Consider the following 19,420-nt stretch of genomic DNA (forward strand, 5'->3'; position numbering starts at 1 on the left):
GTCTTGGTTCGAGCTCGGTTCTGCCTTGGGGCATCGATATTCGGGGCCTGTATCGATATGTGTTGCCCCGTAGTCCGATTCGGATACGGGCTCGATAATGATATCAAGTTTTGCCGTTTATAGCTCGAAACTCGACGTCCCTACTTCGGAATTCGTCCGAGCTTGTCATGTGGATACCCTTCGATTGAAACGTCATTGTCTCGACCGGTCTTTATGAATGAGAATCGGTTTTGACCGTACACAAGCTTTTAAGCCAAAAAAGCAATAAGTTTGGGTTGCCCAACTTCTTATTTTTGGCTTATTTTAAGCAGTATTTAACTTATTTTAAGTACTTTTTGACTTTGTCAAATACCGAAAAAAAGCTAAAAAGAGCTTAAAAGCTTAGTCACTTCTCGGCCACTTCGTGATGTTTTCTCGGTCAGAATCCTCCCAGTATGGATGCACCATAGCACCTAGCTGTTTGTAGAGCTGACCAAACTTACTTCTTCATACACATTAAAAATATATGTTGGTCCTCAAGTATCCGGTTGGTTTTCTTCACGCTATATGTATTTCAAGTCAGTCCTACAACGTTCTAATCACTTGTAAGAGGAAAGGTCACTGAAGGCAGTTTTGAGAATGGAGAAGGAGAAGAGACTATGAGCTGCTGTCAACCTTTTTTGTCCTCAATATATATAGAGCATAAAATGACTTTTCATATGACTTATCATCAATAATCACAATAAATAAATAATAGTTAATATCTAAGTTGTTTAGATACGAGTGCGGGTGTCCGACACGGGTGCGGATCTAGAGGTCGGATCCTTCCAGATGTAAATTCTATGATTTGGGGATATGGATCCTAGTACGGATACGGATACGGGGATTCGGCTAATAATAATTCAAAAAAATACAAATATAAAATATCTCTAAATTATAAAAAAAATTGTGAAATACTTACGTATAGTTTGTAAAGTGTGGGATTTTTTTTTTTTATTTTCAAGTTGTATATAATTAAATGATTGATTTCCTAGATAAAGTATGTTATTTTCTTTAAATTTACCTTAGTTTTGGTTCTTATTTCGGGAATCAAATTGTATCTTGTCTCGAATTTTTTCGCCTGTCGTGGTCAAAGTACCCAAAATTATTTGATCAGATCCGGTACGGGTCCCATACCCACACTCATACTAGTGTCGTGTTGACACGGGTGCGGCACCTAAACTGTCATGTCGGAGCAACTTAGGTTAATATATCATTCAAGATTGCAAGAATCAATGTCCCCACGTAATTAAAAAAAATGTTCCCACATAATTCTATATTTATTGCATTTTCATATTCTCATACATTGTATGTGAAAAGATGTCCAGTAGCTTAATAAATTTATTTAAATCTACATTTATATTTTTGTACAAAAGTGGTGTAAAAATAGTGTTTGTTTGAAGGGTCAAATAGTCATTCAATTTTTAATGGATATTTTGGTAATTCAAATTTCTAATTTGGAGCTTCTTACTTATAATATAGTAGGACGATAGGAAGATTATTATCAAGATGGTTGTACTGTTTAAACAAGCATTCAGATTTTCCCATCTCTTTTACTATTCTCTCTCTGTCCCTTCTCATCATCAACCATCTTCACTTATGTTTTGTTCTAAAAGAGTAATGTTAGTGTAAAATATGTAGAAGCTTTCTGGCAGTGTGTGTATATCTTTCACATTTAAATTGCATGTCAAATAAGAGCTGTCTCTATAAAGCTTTAATGAAGTTGTTTTGGAACTTAGTTCACTTTACTTTAGTGTCTTACTGCTTTCTCTTTGTCCATTGAGGTCATGCATGTGATAGTCATGTGACATACGACTACCAAAAAGCAGAGACACACTGCTAAAAATCTGCTAAAAATCGATCAAATATTTTCGACCAACGTTGGTCGGTCAAAAAAAGCGACCAAAAATCGTCCAGCTTGGACGGAAACTGAAAAAAAAAATTATATTTTTTTAAAACTAAATAACGACCAACGTTAGTCGGTAAATTGGTCAACGAATTGACCCAACTGGTCAGACAAGAAAATTTGGATTACCGACCAACGTTGGTCAGTAATTTGGACCCAATTTTTTAAATTTTAATAATTATTTTATTATTTAAAATATTTTATAATATTTAAGAATTTATATTTAAAATTACCGACCAACGTTGGTCGGTTAATGCAGGGGAAGCATTTACCGACCAACTTTGGTCGGTAATAGTTATTTTCTGCAAAATAACCGACCAAAGTTGGGGTCGGTTATTACGTCAACATTGGTCGAACTTTCAAATTACTTTTATATTTACTATCTAAATAATATAAATGTAATTCGTTAACACTTTTGTAACACAAATAATGAATACACTAACATATACTATATATAACATGCTATATATGTAGTTAAAGTAGTATAATGAAGCGTGTTTTATATATATATATATATATATACACACACACACACACACACACACAAACATATACTATAACAAGCTATATATATAGTTAAAGTATTACAATGAAGTGTGTGTGTGTGTGTGTGTATATATATAGAGGTATAGCCGTATATATATAAAAACACGAAGCGCTAGGACCACGGGGTCGGGTTCTTTTAGGGATAGACTTATGAATATCCTAATTAGTATATATAATTTATCATCAAATATATCTATTTGTAAATTGATGCATCGACTTATAACTTACTTAGATGCATCGATGAATATTAAAAACAAAACGTTTGACCTATATCGATTAATAGTAAAAACAAAACGTCTCGACCTATATCGATTAATCTATGTCATGCATTATTAGTGATGAATGAATGAAAAATAGAAGAATTAATACTAAACATTTTTGACATATATATGGATCACAAATTAAATAAACGAAGAAAGAAGTTATTAGTAATAAGTAAACGAGTTAAATTAATAGGTTAAACATGGTCAAACTTTAACAAGCTATATATATACACACTAACATATACTATAACAAGCTATATATATAATTAAAGTATTACAGTGAAGTGTGTTTGTGTGTGTATATAGTGTCTTACGGCCTTCTCTTTGTCCATTGAGTTCATGCATGTGAAAGTCATGTGACATACGACTACCAAAAAGCAGAGACAAAACCAAAATTTGTAGTTTATGGGTTCAAGATTCTAATCCTTTTAAGTTACTAGATTCTAAATAAATAATTTGGATATACTCAATAAAAAATTTAAAGCAAATACAGGGTTTGAACTAAAACTACGAAGCTCGACCGAACCGTAGTCAAACACTCTAGCTAAGCCCCTGCCAAAAGAAGATGTTGTTACATCCAAAATCCTTGGATACCACTATTTCTGCAAGTAGAGGGTGCTCTAAAATTTTGTGCTAATGTTTCTTTAAATAAATGGTCCAGTAACCTTATCAGTTTCATTATTTCGATTTAGGAAATCGTGGTTCTCTTTGATGGTGATAATAATAATGAAGAATTATATGACAACAAAAATCAAAATGGGGATGAAGCGTTCTTTTGACACTATCGGCGTTCTGATTTTGATGATTCCTTTTATAATGACCAAGTTGCTTATAGTGATCTAGACTATGCCACTGATAACTTAGATGATAATGACTGCCGTTTGATGATATTGGCTACATGTGAAAGGATGATGTTGGTTCTCGTTGAAGATGATAATGCCATTTAACTATTCTGACCATTTTGCACTTTCTGTTTCCAGCGGAGACCTAAATTAAGCGACCCAAGGATCCGATGCGCTACTCCTTGGGACGAGATATGTTATTTTTTCTCTGAACCCCCGGAAGTTAGAGAATTTCGCTTAAGAGACTGGGAGGCGGCTGCTATTGCAGCTGGCGGTCAATACACGGATTGGAACATATCCGTTATAAATGCGGATAATCTTACGTTAATATTTACTATTAACAAATAAATTTGGTCCAAAAAATAAATCAATCAATCGATCATTTGACCGAATCCGAATCCGAATCCAAAACCGAAGCCGAAGTCGAGCGAGCGACGACGACGACGGCGTGAGGCTTGCTTTCTTCTTAACCCTTTAAGAGCTACAAGAAGAGCAATTATATATATACCCAAAAAAAAAATCTTTTCCTCTTCCAATATGGGACAATGTCTCATTGTCAAGAGGGGAAAACTTAAAATTTTACTCAAAAATTTTATTTTTCCTCTATTTCTCATTCACCCTCATTTTAAGACTATTTCATCTTAAATAAAAAAACCTCAACAATCCCCCACATGAATGGGAAATGGCTATATCACGGAAGTATGCATGGAAAAACTGTGTGATTTGCAAGCAATGATTAATCGCATCTGGATAAGTAGGTTTCCCTTTGAACTTTCCGTAGTGAACTTATGTCGGATATACTCGGTCAATAGGTAGATTTGATATCTTTGAACCGTCGATCTTTGGTGTATACCTAGACAACCATAAGTCACACAATCAACCATTAACCGTCTTTGGTTCTCATTGTTGTGTTCGTTTCAGCCATGAACACCGCCTGGTTTCATAAGTGCGTAGAGAACTGGCCTTACAAAGTTCTCCTTGAAGCGGCTAACACTTCACACTTACATAGGTAATTCCTAAACGTGTCATCATGTAGATACACTATTTGATATACCCCGTATCAAATTTAGAAATCATTAAAAAGCCTTAATACTTTATCCTTGGTACTGAACATTGTCTCATCACGAGAACAGACTAAAATTTTATTTGACAATGTTGAACCGTCATTAATAACTTTGTTTGATCTCCTTGAACCTAGATCTTGGGATGTCCAGTCTTCTAGGTAGAGTTACCGCCACAATGACTTGTTCTCGGCCATAGCCCCATTCCCCTTGATGATTTCTCAACTACCTCTCTAGTTAGACCTTTTGTAAGTGGATCCGACACATTATCACTTGACTTTACATAGTCAATCGTGATAATTCCTCTAGAGAGTAATTGCCTAACGGTTTTATGTCTTCGTCGTATATGACGAGATTTACCGTTATACATAACGTTCCCAGCCCTTCCAATTGCCGCTTGACTATCACAATGTATGCATATTGGTGCCAACGGTTTGGGCCAAAATGGAATATCTTCCAAGAAATTCCGGAGCCATTCAGCTTCTTCACCGGCTTTATCTAAGGCTATGAATTCAGCCTCCATTGTAGAGCGGGCAATACATGTTTGTTTGGACGACTTCCAAGATACCGCTCCTCCACCAATAGTGAATACATATCCACTCGTGGACTTAGAATCAGTTGAACCGGTGATCCAATTTGCATCACAGTATCCCTCAATCACCGCAGGAAATTTACTGTAATGCAAGTCAAAGTTCTGGGTATGTTCTAAATATCCCAAAACTCGTTTCATTGCCATCCAATGAGATTGGCCTGGATTGCTCGTATATCGACTCAGTTTACTTATAGCACAAGCTATATCTGGTCGTGTACAATTCATGATATACATTAAGCATCCCAACACACGAGCATAATCCAATTGTGATATGCTTTGGCCTTTATTCTTTGCTAATACAAGATTCACGTCAATTGGAGTCTTTGCAACTTTAAAGCCCAAGTGCTTGAATTTTTCAAGTACTGTCTTAATATAATGAGATTGTGACAATGCTAGACCTTGAGGAGTCTTATGGATCTTAATTCCCAGAATTAAATCAGCAACTCCCAAGTCTTTCATATCAAACTTGCTATTGAGCATACGCTTAGTAGCATTTATGTTGGCAATGTCATTACTCATTATCAGCATATCATCCACATATAGGCAAACAATGACTATGTGATTTGGAACATTTTTAATGTACACACATTTATCACATTCATTTATCTTAAAACCATTTGACAACATTGTTTGGTCAAATTTCGCATGCCATTGTTTGGGTGCTTGTTTTAGTCCGTAAAGAGACTTAACAAGTCTACATACCTTCTTTTCTTTACCTGGAACCACAAACCCTTCAGGTTGTTCCATGTAAATTTCTTCCTCCAACTCTCCATTTAAGAAGGCCGTCTTAACATCCATTTGATGAATTTCAAGACCATACACTGCAGCTAATGCTACTAACATCCGTATGGACGTAATTCTTGTAACTGGAGAGTATGTATCAAAGTAGTCTAGACCTTCTTGTTGTCTATACCCTTTGACTACGAGTCTTGCCTTGAATTTATCAATAGTGCCATCATCTTTGATTTTTCTCTTAAAAATCCATTTAGAACCCAAAGGTTTATTTCCAGGAGGAAGATCAACCAATTCCCATGTATGGTTGTTCAATATGGATTCTATTTCACTATTGACTGCCTCTTTCCAAAATAATGATTCCGAAGAAGTCATAGCTTCTTTAAATGTTTGAGGCTCATTCTCCAATAAGAAAGTCACAAAATCTGGTCCAAATGAAGTAGACGTTCTTTGACGTTTACTACGTCTTGGATCCTCCTGATTACATATACTTTCTTTTGTTTCTTCCCGAGGTCGTTTAGATCCTTCACCAAACGACTCACATTCCTTTTTATACGGATATATATTTTGAAAGAACTCAGCATTATCTGATTCTATAACCGTATTATTATGAATGTCGGGATTTTCTGATTTATGAACCAGAAATCGATATGCTTTACTATTTGTCGCATATCCTATGAAAACACAATCAACGATTTTCGGTCCTATCTTTACCCTTTTGGGTTTAGGAACTTGCACTTTTGCCAAACACCCCCACACTTTAAAATAATTCAAGTTGGGCTTCCTTCCTTTCCATTTTTCATATGGAATGGATTGTGTTTTGCTATGGGGCACTCGATTTAATATTCGATTAGCCGTAAGAATGGCTTCCCCCCACAAGTTCTGTGGCAAACCAGAACTTATCAACAACGCGTTCATCATCTCCTTTAATGTGCGATTCTTTCTTTCCGCAATCCCATTAGATTGGGGCGTGTAAGGGGCTGTTGTTTGATGAATAATTCCATATTCTAAACATATTTCTTCAAAAGGAGATTCATATTCACCACCCCTATCACTTCTTATCATTTTTACTTTCTTGTTAAGTTGCGTTTCAACTTCATTTTTGTATTGCCTGAATGCGTCTATTGCTTCATCTTTACTATTCAGTAAGTAAACATAGCAATATCGAGTACCATCGTCAATAAAAGTTATGAAATACTTCTTTCCACCGCGAGATAGTATTGACTTCATGTCACAAATATCTGTGTGAATTAAGTCTAAAGGATTTGAATTCCTTTCAACTGACTTATAAGGATGTTTAACATACTTAGATTCTACACATGTTTGACATTTTGATTTTTCGCATTCAAACTTAGGCAGTACTTCCAAGTTAATCATTTTTCGCAAGGTTTTATAATTGACATGACCCAAACGTACATGCCATAAATCATTTGACTCAAGTAAGTAAGAAGAAGCTGAAATATTATTATTGTTTTCCACAACCATTACATTCAGATTGAAAAGGCCCTCGGTGAGGTAACCTTTTCCTACAAATATTTTATTCTTACTTATGACAACCTTGTTGGACACAAAAACGCACTTAAAACCGTGCTTAACAAGAAGTCCAGTAGAGACTAAATTCTTTCTCATTTCGGGAACATGAAGGACATTGTTCAAAGTCATGACCTTGCCAGAAGTCATTTTCAGAAATATCTTCCCATATCCTTCAACTTTTGCTGTTGAAGCATTTCCCATATAAACTGTCTCTCTGGGTCCAGCAGGAGCATAAGTAGCAAAAGCTTCTCTAACTGCACAAACATGGCGAGTGGCTCCTGAATCAAACCATCACAGTTTAGGATTTCCCACCAAGTTACATTCAGAAAGCATGGCACACAAGTTATCAACATCATCATGCTTTACTACCATGTTTGCTTGACCCCTTTTCTTGTCTTTCTTCGGAGCACGACACTCCGTAGATTTGTGTCCGATTTTTCCACAGTTGTAGCAGTTTCCACTGAACCGCTTCTTGCTTGGGTTGTATTTCGGAACAGAAGCCTTCTTCCTCTTTTTGTTATCTTCAACAATATTTGCTCCCATTATTGTTGAATTTCCACGGCCTCTCCTTTCAGCAGCTTTATTGTCCTCTTCGATTCTCAACCGAACAATGAGATCTTCAAGGGACATTTCCTTTCGTTTGTGTTTCAAATAATTTTTGAAGTCCTTCCACAACGGAGGCAACTTCTCAATCATTGCTGCTACTTGGAATGCTTCATTGATGAAAAGACCTTCAGTAAGTAGATCATGAATAATCACTTGCAATTCCTGAACATGGGTAATAACAGACTTGCTATCTACCATTTTATAGTCCAAAAATTTTGCGGCAACAAATTTCTTCATCCCGGCATCTTCAGTTTTATATTTCTTTTCAAGCGCATTCCACAATTCTTTTAACGTCTCCACGCCACTGTATACATTATACAGATTATCATCCAGTCCGCTAAGAATATAATTCTTGCATAAAAAATCAGAATGCTTCCACGCTTCAATCACGATAAAGCGTTCATTCTCTGGAGTTTTATCTGGCAGATCAGGAACATCTTCCTTGATGAACTTCTGTAGACATAACGTAGTTAAGTAGAAGAACATCTTCTACTGCCAGCGCTTGAAATCAATCCCGAAAAATTTTCCGGGTTTTTCTGCCGGTGCCAACGCCGGTGTTCGGCTTGTCGATGTGTTTGCATTCACCATCGGAACAGCTTGGTTTTCGCTTTCAGTCGTCATTTTTTTTCTGTAAAAGAATGACACAAACAAATGTTTAATAAACATTTTCAAACTGGAGTAAAAATCACGTAGATTTTAATCTCCAACAAAACGCCACGAAGGCTTTACTCTCCAAAACGGGAGTACACAAAACCACAAAGGTTTTAGTTTGCAGAATAATAAGAATAACACAAATACAGAAATAAATATTAAATTCCTTAAGATTGTTAGTCCCGCCAATATTGCTGTATTTGTAAATAATAGTTCTAGAAAATATAAGTTATCGTAATAAAACAGTAATTAATTCGAGCCCACTGAATTCACAGTGTTTCTTTAAGAAATTTAATCCACTCCTAGTACTCAAGGTTATGGATTATTTCCTCCCAGGATAGAACGAATCACACACTGGTGTAGCGGTACTTCAAACCCTAGTGTTTCAGCGAACACAAAGTTTGGTAGCAAATCACACTTACAGTTGCTTTGTTTGGTGTGTGTTGTGTCTTTATTCAACAGCTGCTGCACATATTTATAGCAGTCAGCTTTGAAGATGAACGACCCTCCACCCTCCATGGTGGAGCATGCACTAGCTTGTTTGTGGAGCAAGCACTTGGAAATGGTGGGAAGAGCATTAGGCGGCTGCTATTGCAGCTGGTGGTCAATACACGAATTGGAACATATCCGTTATAAATGCGGATAATCTTACGTTAATATTTACAATTAACAAATAAATTTGGTCCAAAAAATAAATCAATCAATCATTTGACCAAATCCGAATCCGAATCCGAAGCCGAAGCCGAAGCCGAGCCGAGCGAGCGACGACGACGACGGCGCGAGGCTTGCTTTCTTCTTAACTCTTTAAGAGCTACAAGAAGAGCAATTATATATATACCCACCAAAAATCTTTTCCTCTTCCAATATGGGACAATGTCTCATTGTCAAGATGGGAAAACTTAAAATTTTACTCAAAAATTTTATTTTCCCTCCATTTCCCATTCACCCTCATTTTAAGACTATTTCATCTTAAATAAAAAAACCTCAACAATCCCCCACATGAATGGGTAATGGCTATATCACGGAAGTATGCATGGAAAAACTGTGTGATTTGCAAGCAATGATTAATCGCATCTGGATAAGTAGGTTTCCCTTTGAACTTTCCGTAGTGAACTTATGTCGGATATACTCGGTCAATCGGTAGATTTGATATCTTTGAACCGTCGATCTTTGGTGTATACCTAGACAACCATAAGTCACACAATCAACCATTAACCGTCTTTGGTTCTCATTGTTGTATTCGTTTCAGCCATGAACACCGCTTGGTTTCATAAGTGCGTAGAGAACTGGCCTTACAAAGTTCTCCTTGAAGCGGCTAACACTTCACACTTACATAGGTGATTCCTAAACGTGTCATCAAGTAGATACACTATATGATATACCCCGTATCAAATTTAGAAATTATTAAAAAGCCTTAATACTTTATTCTTGGTACTGAACATTGTCTCATTACGAGAACAGACTAAAATTTTATTTGACAATGTTGAACCGTCATTAATGACTTTGTTTGATCTCCTTGAACCTAGATCTTGGGATCTCCAGTCTTCTAGGTAGAGTTACCGCCACAATGACTTGTTCTCGGCCATAGCCCCATTCCCCTTGATGATTTCTCAACTACCTCTCTAGTTAGGCCTTTTGTAAGTGGATCCGACACATTATCACTTGACTTTACATAGTCAATCGTGATAATTCCTCTAGAGAGTAATTGCCTAACGGTTTTATGTCTTCGTCGTATATGACGAGATTTACCGTTATACATAATGCTCCCAGCCCTTCCAATTGCCGCTTGACTATCACAATGTATGCATATTGGTGCCAACGGTTTGGGCCAAAATGGAATGTCTTCCAAGAAATTCCGGAGCCATTCAGCTTCTTCACCGGCTTTATCTAAGGCTATGAATTCAGCCTCCATTGTAGAGCGGGCAATACATGTTTGTTTGGACGACTTCCAAGATACCGCTCCTCCACCAATAGTGAATACATATCCACTCGTGGACTTAGAATCAGTTGAACCGGTGATCCAATTTGCATCACAGTATCCCTCAATCACCGCGGGAAATTTACTGTAATGCAAGTCAAAGTTCTGGGTATGTTCTAAATATCCCAAAACTCGTTTCATTGCCATCCAATGAGATTGGCCTGGATTGCTCGTATATCGACTCAGTTTACTTATAGCACAAGCTATATCTGGTCGTGTACAATTCATGATATACATTAAGCATCCCAACACACGAGCATAATCCAATTGTGATATGCTTTGGCCTTTATTCTTTGCTAATGCAAGATTCACGTCAATTGGAGTCTTTGCAACTTTAAAGCCCAAGTGCTTGAATTTTTCAAGTACTGTCTTAATATAATGAGATTGTGACAATGCCAGACCTTGAGGAGTCTTATGGATCTTAATTCCCAGAATTAAATCAGCAACTCCCAAGTCTTTCATATCAAACTTGCTATTGAGCATACGCTTAGTAGCATTTATGTTGGCAATGTCATTACTCATTATCAGCATATCATCCACATATAGGCAAACAATGACTATGTGATTTGGAACATTTTTAATGTACACACATTTATCACATTCATTTATCTTAAAACCATTTGACAACATTGTTTGGTCAAATTTCGCATGCCATTGTTTGGGTGCTTGTTTTAGTCCGTAAAGAGACTTAACAAGTCTACATACCTTCTTTTCTTTACCTGGAACCACAAACCCTTCAGGTTGTTCCATGTAAATTTCTTCCTCCAACTCTCCATTTAAGAAGGCCGTCTTAACATCCATTTGATGAATTTCAAGACCATACACTGCAGCTAATGCTACTAACATCCGTATGGACGTAATTCTTGTAACTGGAGAGTATGTATCAAAGTAGTCTAGACCTTCTTGTTGTTTATACCCTTTGACTACGAGTCTTGCCTTGAATTTATCAATAGTGCCATCATCTTTGATTTTTCTCTTAAAAATCCATTTAGAACCCAAAGGTTTATTTCCAGAAGGAAGATCAACTAATTCCCATGTATGGTTGTTCAATATGGATTCTATTTCACTATTGACTGCCTCTTTTCAAAACAATGATTCCGAAGAAGTCATAGCTTCTTTAAATGTTTGAGGCTCATTCTCCAATAAGAAAGTCACAAAATCTGGTCCAAATGAAGTAGACGTTCTTTGACGTTTACTACGTCTTGGATCCTCCTGATTACATATACTTTCTTTTGTTTCTTCCCGAGGTCATTTAGATCCTTCACCAAACGACTCACATTCCTTTTTATACGGATATATATTTTGAAAGAACTCAACATTATCTGATTCTATAACCGTATTATTATGAATGTCGGGATTTTTTGATTTATGAACCAGAAATCGATATGCTTTACTATTTATCGCATATCCTATGAAAACACAATCAACGATTTTCGGTCCTTTCTTTACCTTTTGGGTTTAGGAACTTGTACTTTTGCCAAACACCCCCACACTTTAAAATAATTCAAGTTGGGCTTTCTTCCTTTCCATTTTTCATATGGAATGGATTGTGTTTTGCTATGGGGCACTCGATTTAATATTCGATTAGCCGTAAGAATGGCTTCCCCCCACAAGTTCTGTGGCAAATCAGAACTTATCAACAACGCGTTCATCATCTCCTTTAATGTGCGATTCTTTCTTTCCGCAATCCCATTAGATTGGGGCGTGTAAGGGGCTGTTGTTTGGTGAATAATTTCATATTCTAAACATATTTCTTCAAAAGGAGATTCATATTCACCACCCCTATCACTTCTTATCATATTTACTTTCTTGTTAAGTTGCGTTCAACTTTATTTTTGTATTGCCTGAATGCGTCTATTGCTTCATCTTTACTATTCAGTAAGTAAACATAGCAATATCGAGTACCATCGTCAATAAAAGTTATGAAATACTTCTTTCCACCGCGAGATGGTATTGACTTCATGTCACAAATATCTGTGTGAATTAAGTCTAAAGGATTTGAATTCCTTTCAACTGACTTATAAGGATATTTAACATACTTAGATTCCGCATATGTTTGACATTTTGATTTTTTGCATTCAAACTTAGGCAGTACTTCCAAGTTAATCATTTTCCGCAAGGTTTTATAATTGACATGACCCAAACGTACATGTCATAAATCATTTGTCTCAAGTAAGTAAGAAGAAGCTGAAATATTATTATTGTTTTCCACAACCATTACATTCAGATTGAAAAGGCCCTCGGTGAGGTAACCTTTTCCTACAAATATTTTATTCTTACTTATGACAACCTTGTTGGACACAAAAACGCACTTAAAACCGTGCTTAACAAGAAGTCCAGTAGAGACTAAATTCTTTCTCATTTCGGGAACATGAAGGACATTGTTCAAAGTCATGACCTTGCGAGAAGTCATTTTCAGAAATATCTTCCCATATCCTTCAACTTTTGCTGTTGAAGCATTTCCCATATAAACTGTCTCTCCGGGTCCAGCAGGAGCATAAGTAGCAAAAGCTTCTCTAACTGTATAAACATGGTGAGTGGCTCCAGAATCAAACCACCACAGTTTAGGATTTCCCACCAAGTTACATTCAGAAAGTATTGCACACAAGTTATCAACATCATCATGCTTTACTACCATGTTTGCTTGACCCCTTTTCTTGTCTTACTTCGGAGCACGACATTCCGTAGATTTGTATCCGATTTTTCCACAGTTGTAGCAGTTTCCACTGAACCGCTTCTTGCTTGGGTTGTATTTCGGAACAGAAGCCTTCTTCCTCTTTTTGTTATCTTCAACAATATTTGCTCCCATTATTGTTGAATTTCCACGGCCTCTCCTTTCAGCAGCTTTATTGTCCTCTTCGATTCTCAACCGAACAATGAGATCTTCAAGGGACATTTTCTTTCGTTTGTGTTTCAAATAATTTTTGAAGTGCTTCCACAACGGAGGTAACTTCTCAATCATTGCTGCTACTTGGAATGCTTCATTGATGACAAGACCTTCAACAAGTAGATCATGAATAATCACTTGCAATTCCTGAACTTGGGTAATAACAGACTTGCTATCTACCATTTTGTAGTCCAAAAATTTTGCGGCAACAAATTTCTTTATCCCGGCATCTTCAGTTTTATATTTTTTTTCAAGCGCATTCCACAATTCTTTTAACGTCTCCACGCCACTGTATACATTATACAGATTATCATCCAGTACGCTAAGAATATAATTCTTGTATAAAAAATCAGAATGCTTCCACGCTTCAATCACGATAAAGCGTTCATTCTTTGGAGTTTTATCTGGCAGATCAGGAACATCTTCCTTGATGAACTTCTGTAGACATAACGTAGTTAAGTAGAAGAACATCTTTTACTGCCAGCGCTTGAAATCAATCCCGAAAAATTTTTCGGGTTTTTCTGCCGGTGCCAACGCCGGTGTTCGGCTTGTCGATGTGTTGGCATTCACCATCGGAACAGCTTGGTTTCGCTTTCAGTCATCATTTTTTTTTTGTAAAAGAATGACACAAATAAACATTTAATAAACGTTTTCAAACTGGAGTAAAAATCACGTAGATTTTAATCTTCAACAAAACGCCACGAAGGCTTTACTCTCCAATACGGGAGTACACAAAACTACAAAGGTTTTAGTTTGCAGAATAATAAGAATAACACAAATACAGAAATAAATATTAAATTCCTTAAGATTGTTAGTCCCGCCAATATTGCTGTATTTGTAAATAATAATTCTGGAAAATATAAGTTATCATAATAAAACAGTAATTAATTCGAGCCCACTGAATTCACAGTGTTTCCTTAAAGAATTTAATCCCCTCCTAGTACCCAAGGTTATGGATTATTTTCTCCCAGGATAGAACGAATCACACACTGGTGTAGCGGTACTTCAAACCCTAGTGTTTCAGCGAATACAAAGTTCGATAGCAAATCACACTTACAGTTGCTTTGTTTGGTGTGTATTGTGTCTTTCTTCAACAGCTGCTGCACATATTTATAGCAGTCAGCTTTGAAGATGAACAACTCTCCACCCTCCATGGTGGAGCATGCACTAGCTTGTTTGTGGAGCAAGCACTTGGCCATGGTGGGAAGAGCATTAGGCGGCTGCTATTGCAGCTGGTGATCAATACACGGATTGGAATATATCCGTTATAAATGCGGATAATATTACGTTAATATTTACTATTAACAAATAAATTTGGTCCAAAAAATTAATCCGAATCCGAAGACGAAGACGAAGACGAGCTGAGCGAGCGACGACGACGACGGCGCGAGGCTTGCTTTCTTCTTAACTCTTTAAGAGTTACAAGAAGAGCAATTATATATATACCCACAAAAAATCTTTTCCTCTTTCAATATGGGACAATGTCTCATTGTCAAGAGGGGAAAACTTAAAATTTTACTCAAAAATTTTATTTTCCCTCCATTTCCCATTCACCCTCATTTTAAGACTATTTCATCTTAAATAAAAAAACCTCAACAAGCCCTACTCTTGCTGTAATAGTTTTTTGAGAATATCAACAATATGACAATTGGCTTTTATCAAGTGTCCTACATTAGTTGGTGGTGGGTAGGGGTGTTCATAAAAATCCGAAAAATCGAACCAAACCGAAAACCAAACCAAACCGATCAAAAAAAACCGATATTTTTAGGTTTGGTTTGGTTTTGGTTTTAAATTTTAAAAATCAATCAAATTTGGTTTGGTTTTGGTTTTAATAAAAAAAAAAACCGAACCAAACCGACTATAAAAGTAGCTATTTAAATTTATTATTACACCTATATATATGTATATTTTTATATAAAGTTTCTAAAATTTTATGGTACATATTAGTCATTTGTATTTTTAGTCTAGTTCTTTGCTATTATAATAATCTAATTCTTTTCCTTCTAGTTTGATTGGTAGTTTTCTTTTATTAAGTACAAGAATTTATTTTTTGTTAAAAATAGTCGAGTTTTAATTGAGTACTTAAGTTATTCATCACTATTTGAGTCAATTATCATCAATATATCTTGGTTAATGATAGATTTCTCAAAGAGCAATTGGTTTGATAGCGTTACGTTGAAAATGTACTCGCCGGAATATGCGTTTGGTAGAGTATGTCTCATATTTAAGAAAAAACCGACAAATAACCGAAAAACCGAATCGATAAAAAACCAACTTAATTGGTTTGGTTTGGTTTCAATATTTGAAAAACAGACTTAATTGGTTTGGTTTCTTTTTAGGGAAAAACCGACCCAAACCGAACCATGAACACCCCTAGTGGTGGGTTGCTTGTCTTCTTATATGGTGTTGCACCACTCCGCCTGATGAGCTAGCTTTTGGAGTTGAGTTGGGTTGTTGGCTTTTGGAGCAAGCAGCCATCTCGTTCGGTGATCTCTACAACAAGGTCTCTGTCTCTCTGAAATGCAGCAAAGTTATGGCTGAGTGATTCAAAAATCCCAGTTAGCTTTCACTATTTTATTAGAAAATGGAACTGCGCTCGTGATTGTAAAGAAACGGCAAAAGATTTACATTTAGAACAGTCTGATCTTTCTCCTGAAACACTAGTATATGATCTGCATTTCGTAGTCATTGTCTATATAACTGTACGACTAGCAATGGTATTTTGTGGATGAATCTTGTCCTTCAGGGCGGCATACACCTTAATTTCTTGCCTATATAATAAGTGTATACACATTAATTTCTTTCTTTTTCCTGGACACTAATACATACAATTAGATTAATAAGCCAGGCAAATAACCTTTGAGACTCGACCTTTCTCTACTGAAACTTTTTCGTTCTGTATTAATCGCATGATCCAAAATAATAACCATAATAATTATAATGGTGACACTAGTAAGTTAGTAGCAGTAATAATAACAATGATAATTTAATCATAATATAATGATAATAATCATCACCTTTTGTTAATGTGTTTAGTGTGTGAGGACCTTTCTTATGTATTTATTTACTCATGGAAAAGTAATTATAGTTCAGATTTTGGGAAGCAATTCGTAAGTTAAGGTCATGTGACTGCTTCGTGTGCAAGAGCCGTACAGACGTAGGACTATAAAGGTAGTTTTTTTTTCTTCGTCGTACAGACATAGTTAAATGTTACAGAAATGGAGTAATGGTTTCCTTCATTATGGAAAATGACAGATATTCTCGAAGTGTAGATTCCAGCAATTAATACTCCATACTCCTAAGTGGTTTTCAGCTTTCAAGATTTAAAACTACTCCCTCCCTCCGTATCATATTATCTGTCATGATTCTCTTGTACATGCCCTTTAAAAAAAATTAATTAAGATAAGATTTTGACTACTTTACCCTCATTCGTGTCTTAATATTTAATCTTTCTTGATTGGTATTTGAACAAAGTTAGGTGTATGTAGTCTTCAAGGATAATTATTACTAAGGGTAAAAAAGGAAAAAAATAATCAATTTTGTCTTGAACTTCAAAAGTGACAAATAATTTGAGACAACTATTTTTAGTAACCACGACTGATAATATAAGACAGATGGAGTATAAAGCATAGATGCTTACTCGTAAAACGACACAGTTAAATTTGTAACATGATTTATAGACAAGCAAATCGATTTGATCCCAAAATAATAAATAAATTAAATAAAATGCAAGACTTAGCATTGAAATCGAGATAAAACAACAGGTAGCTTGGTTCCTGGAGCAGAGCTTCCGAAGGCAGTAATGCAAGTATGAGTAGACAAGAAATAAAGTATTATTGAGCTTTTGAATAGTATATAGCATAAGTTTTTCAGAAAATTCGTGTCCCTTACAATGGCTGTTGAAGTCATTATTTATAGTTGTCACCTAGGGAACAAGGTCCTAGGATCAAACTCCTCTTAAATGACAATTATGGGGGCTATTGAAGAATGTATAACGGCATGCTATAAATGCCAAAATTCTCTATAAGGGACTGTGTATTTAATACTGTAGAATATTTCTCATTGAATGTCACCGGGTGTCAGGCATTCTTTTGTCTTTATTAGCAATATTCCCTTCGGGGGCTTCCCGGTGCCAACCCGAGTTATTGCCCCTGGTCTTGGTTTCCGTCTGTCTCGCTTTTCATCTGTTTTCAATTCTACGTGTCGCTCTGTTATATGAGTATTTAATATGAACTGATTTTACCTTATACAGATAGTCCCCCAACTTTCTGGTGGCACATCTTTGTATCATCGAGAAGTTGGTGAAGATACCTTTCTTGGCGAAAACTTTTCTGATCTCCTCTGAAAAGTTTCTGACGCTTGATTAGACACACGTCTCTCCGCATTTAATATCCCGAACACGCGTCACTCCACGATTTAGCAATACTTTCGTCGGTTCTCGAGATAATCATGGCCACGATTTTAGCCGCTTATTCCTTTACTTATACGCCTCATCCTTCTCCTTTTACACTTCACAGTTTTTCAAAACTCTCTCAACTTCTTTGCATCCAACTCTTCCTTGCTTTCACTCCTCTTTAATCTTCTTCTTCAAAGAATTCTTACTTCCTTACTGGTAATCATGGCCTCCTCCTCCAAAAACTCCAGCTCTTTGAAAAACAAAGAAAGCGCCGATGATGCTGCTCTTCCTACGGTAAGCACCATTATCCCCAGAAGGCTCAGTACAACCAAGAATTTTGAGGAAACGTTTCTTTCTGCTAACTCTCACACATGGGTTGTTGGTGTGTACCCTTCTTCCATCCATCCTTCTCTATGAAAGAAGACTGTGGCTACCATGATTTGAACATCATCACTCCCGATCTGGCAGAGCGAGTAACCTTCCCTAAGAAGGGTTTTACATACGTTTACACGTATCCCTTCACTTTGGGCCCATTCTCATTGAATGAGGGACTTGACCCCATAATTTTGGAGTTTTGCTACCGGTATAAAGTCTGTTTGGCATAGGTAAGCCCATCTGTGTGGTGGACGGTAGCCTGTCTATGGTGGCTATGCCAGGAGACGGGGAAAGACCTCTCCTTGGCCCGCATGATGAATCTTTACTCCCCAAAATCTTTCGTGGGGGAGTAATAAACTTCAGCAAACGTGGTCACCATGCTTTGCTCACCAGCATGGATGATGACAACGACCGCAGATAGATGGAGCGGTTCGTTGTAGTTTCCACCGGGGATATCATCGGGGCCACAACTCCAGCTTTCCCTGAGTCATGGACTCGTATACGTAAGTTCAATATCTGTCTTTTCCTTGACTAAAGGTGTTAGGATCGGTAAATTGGGTATTGCAAAATTTAGCCAAACAATGTTATAATGACAATAACAAAGACAATGCAAGTTGATAATAACGGCAATTAAAGAAGATAAAGAAGACACAAATTTAACGTGGTTTGGTCAAGGTGACCTAAGTCCACAAGCGGAGAGGAGCAATTTCACTATACCAACAAGAGTACAAAAGAGAGAACAAAATTAAAATAAATACTCTAATTAGTCCCAAATACCCCGATAGAATAACCTCACAAGACCACTCCAAAGAAAAAAGGTTCACACAAGTGTTTCCCAATACTCACTCTCTTACAAAATACTCTATAATGAAATAAATGAGGAGAAAGAAAGACAAGAGTGAAAAGCTCTTGAATTGGTGTGTTTACAAATGAGGAGAAGCTCCTCTATTTATAGCAAGAAATCTTTGGCCTAATAGTGGATATTATGTCATGGCAAATGTCATGATCCATAAATTTGTTATAGTGGATATTAT

General features: G+C 36.4%; 1 protein-coding gene across 1 annotated transcript in view; it reads left to right on the top strand.

Moving 5' to 3' along the window:
• LOC104099476 (uncharacterized) overlaps window positions 1-16,378 on the top strand; it is a 33,218-nt gene extending 16,840 nt beyond the window's left edge. The window contains exon 5 of the mRNA XM_070187676.1: window positions 15,955-16,378. Coding sequence (XP_070043777.1) covers window positions 15,955-16,047 — 93 coding nt within the window. The 3' untranslated portion in view covers window positions 16,048-16,378. The remainder of the gene's footprint in view (window positions 1-15,954) is intronic.
• Window positions 16,379-19,420: the final 3,042 nt, after the last annotated feature.

This window comes from Nicotiana tomentosiformis, chromosome 10 (assembly GCF_000390325.3).
Source record: "Nicotiana tomentosiformis chromosome 10, ASM39032v3, whole genome shotgun sequence".
Lineage (NCBI taxonomy): Eukaryota > Viridiplantae > Streptophyta > Magnoliopsida > Solanales > Solanaceae > Nicotiana > Nicotiana tomentosiformis.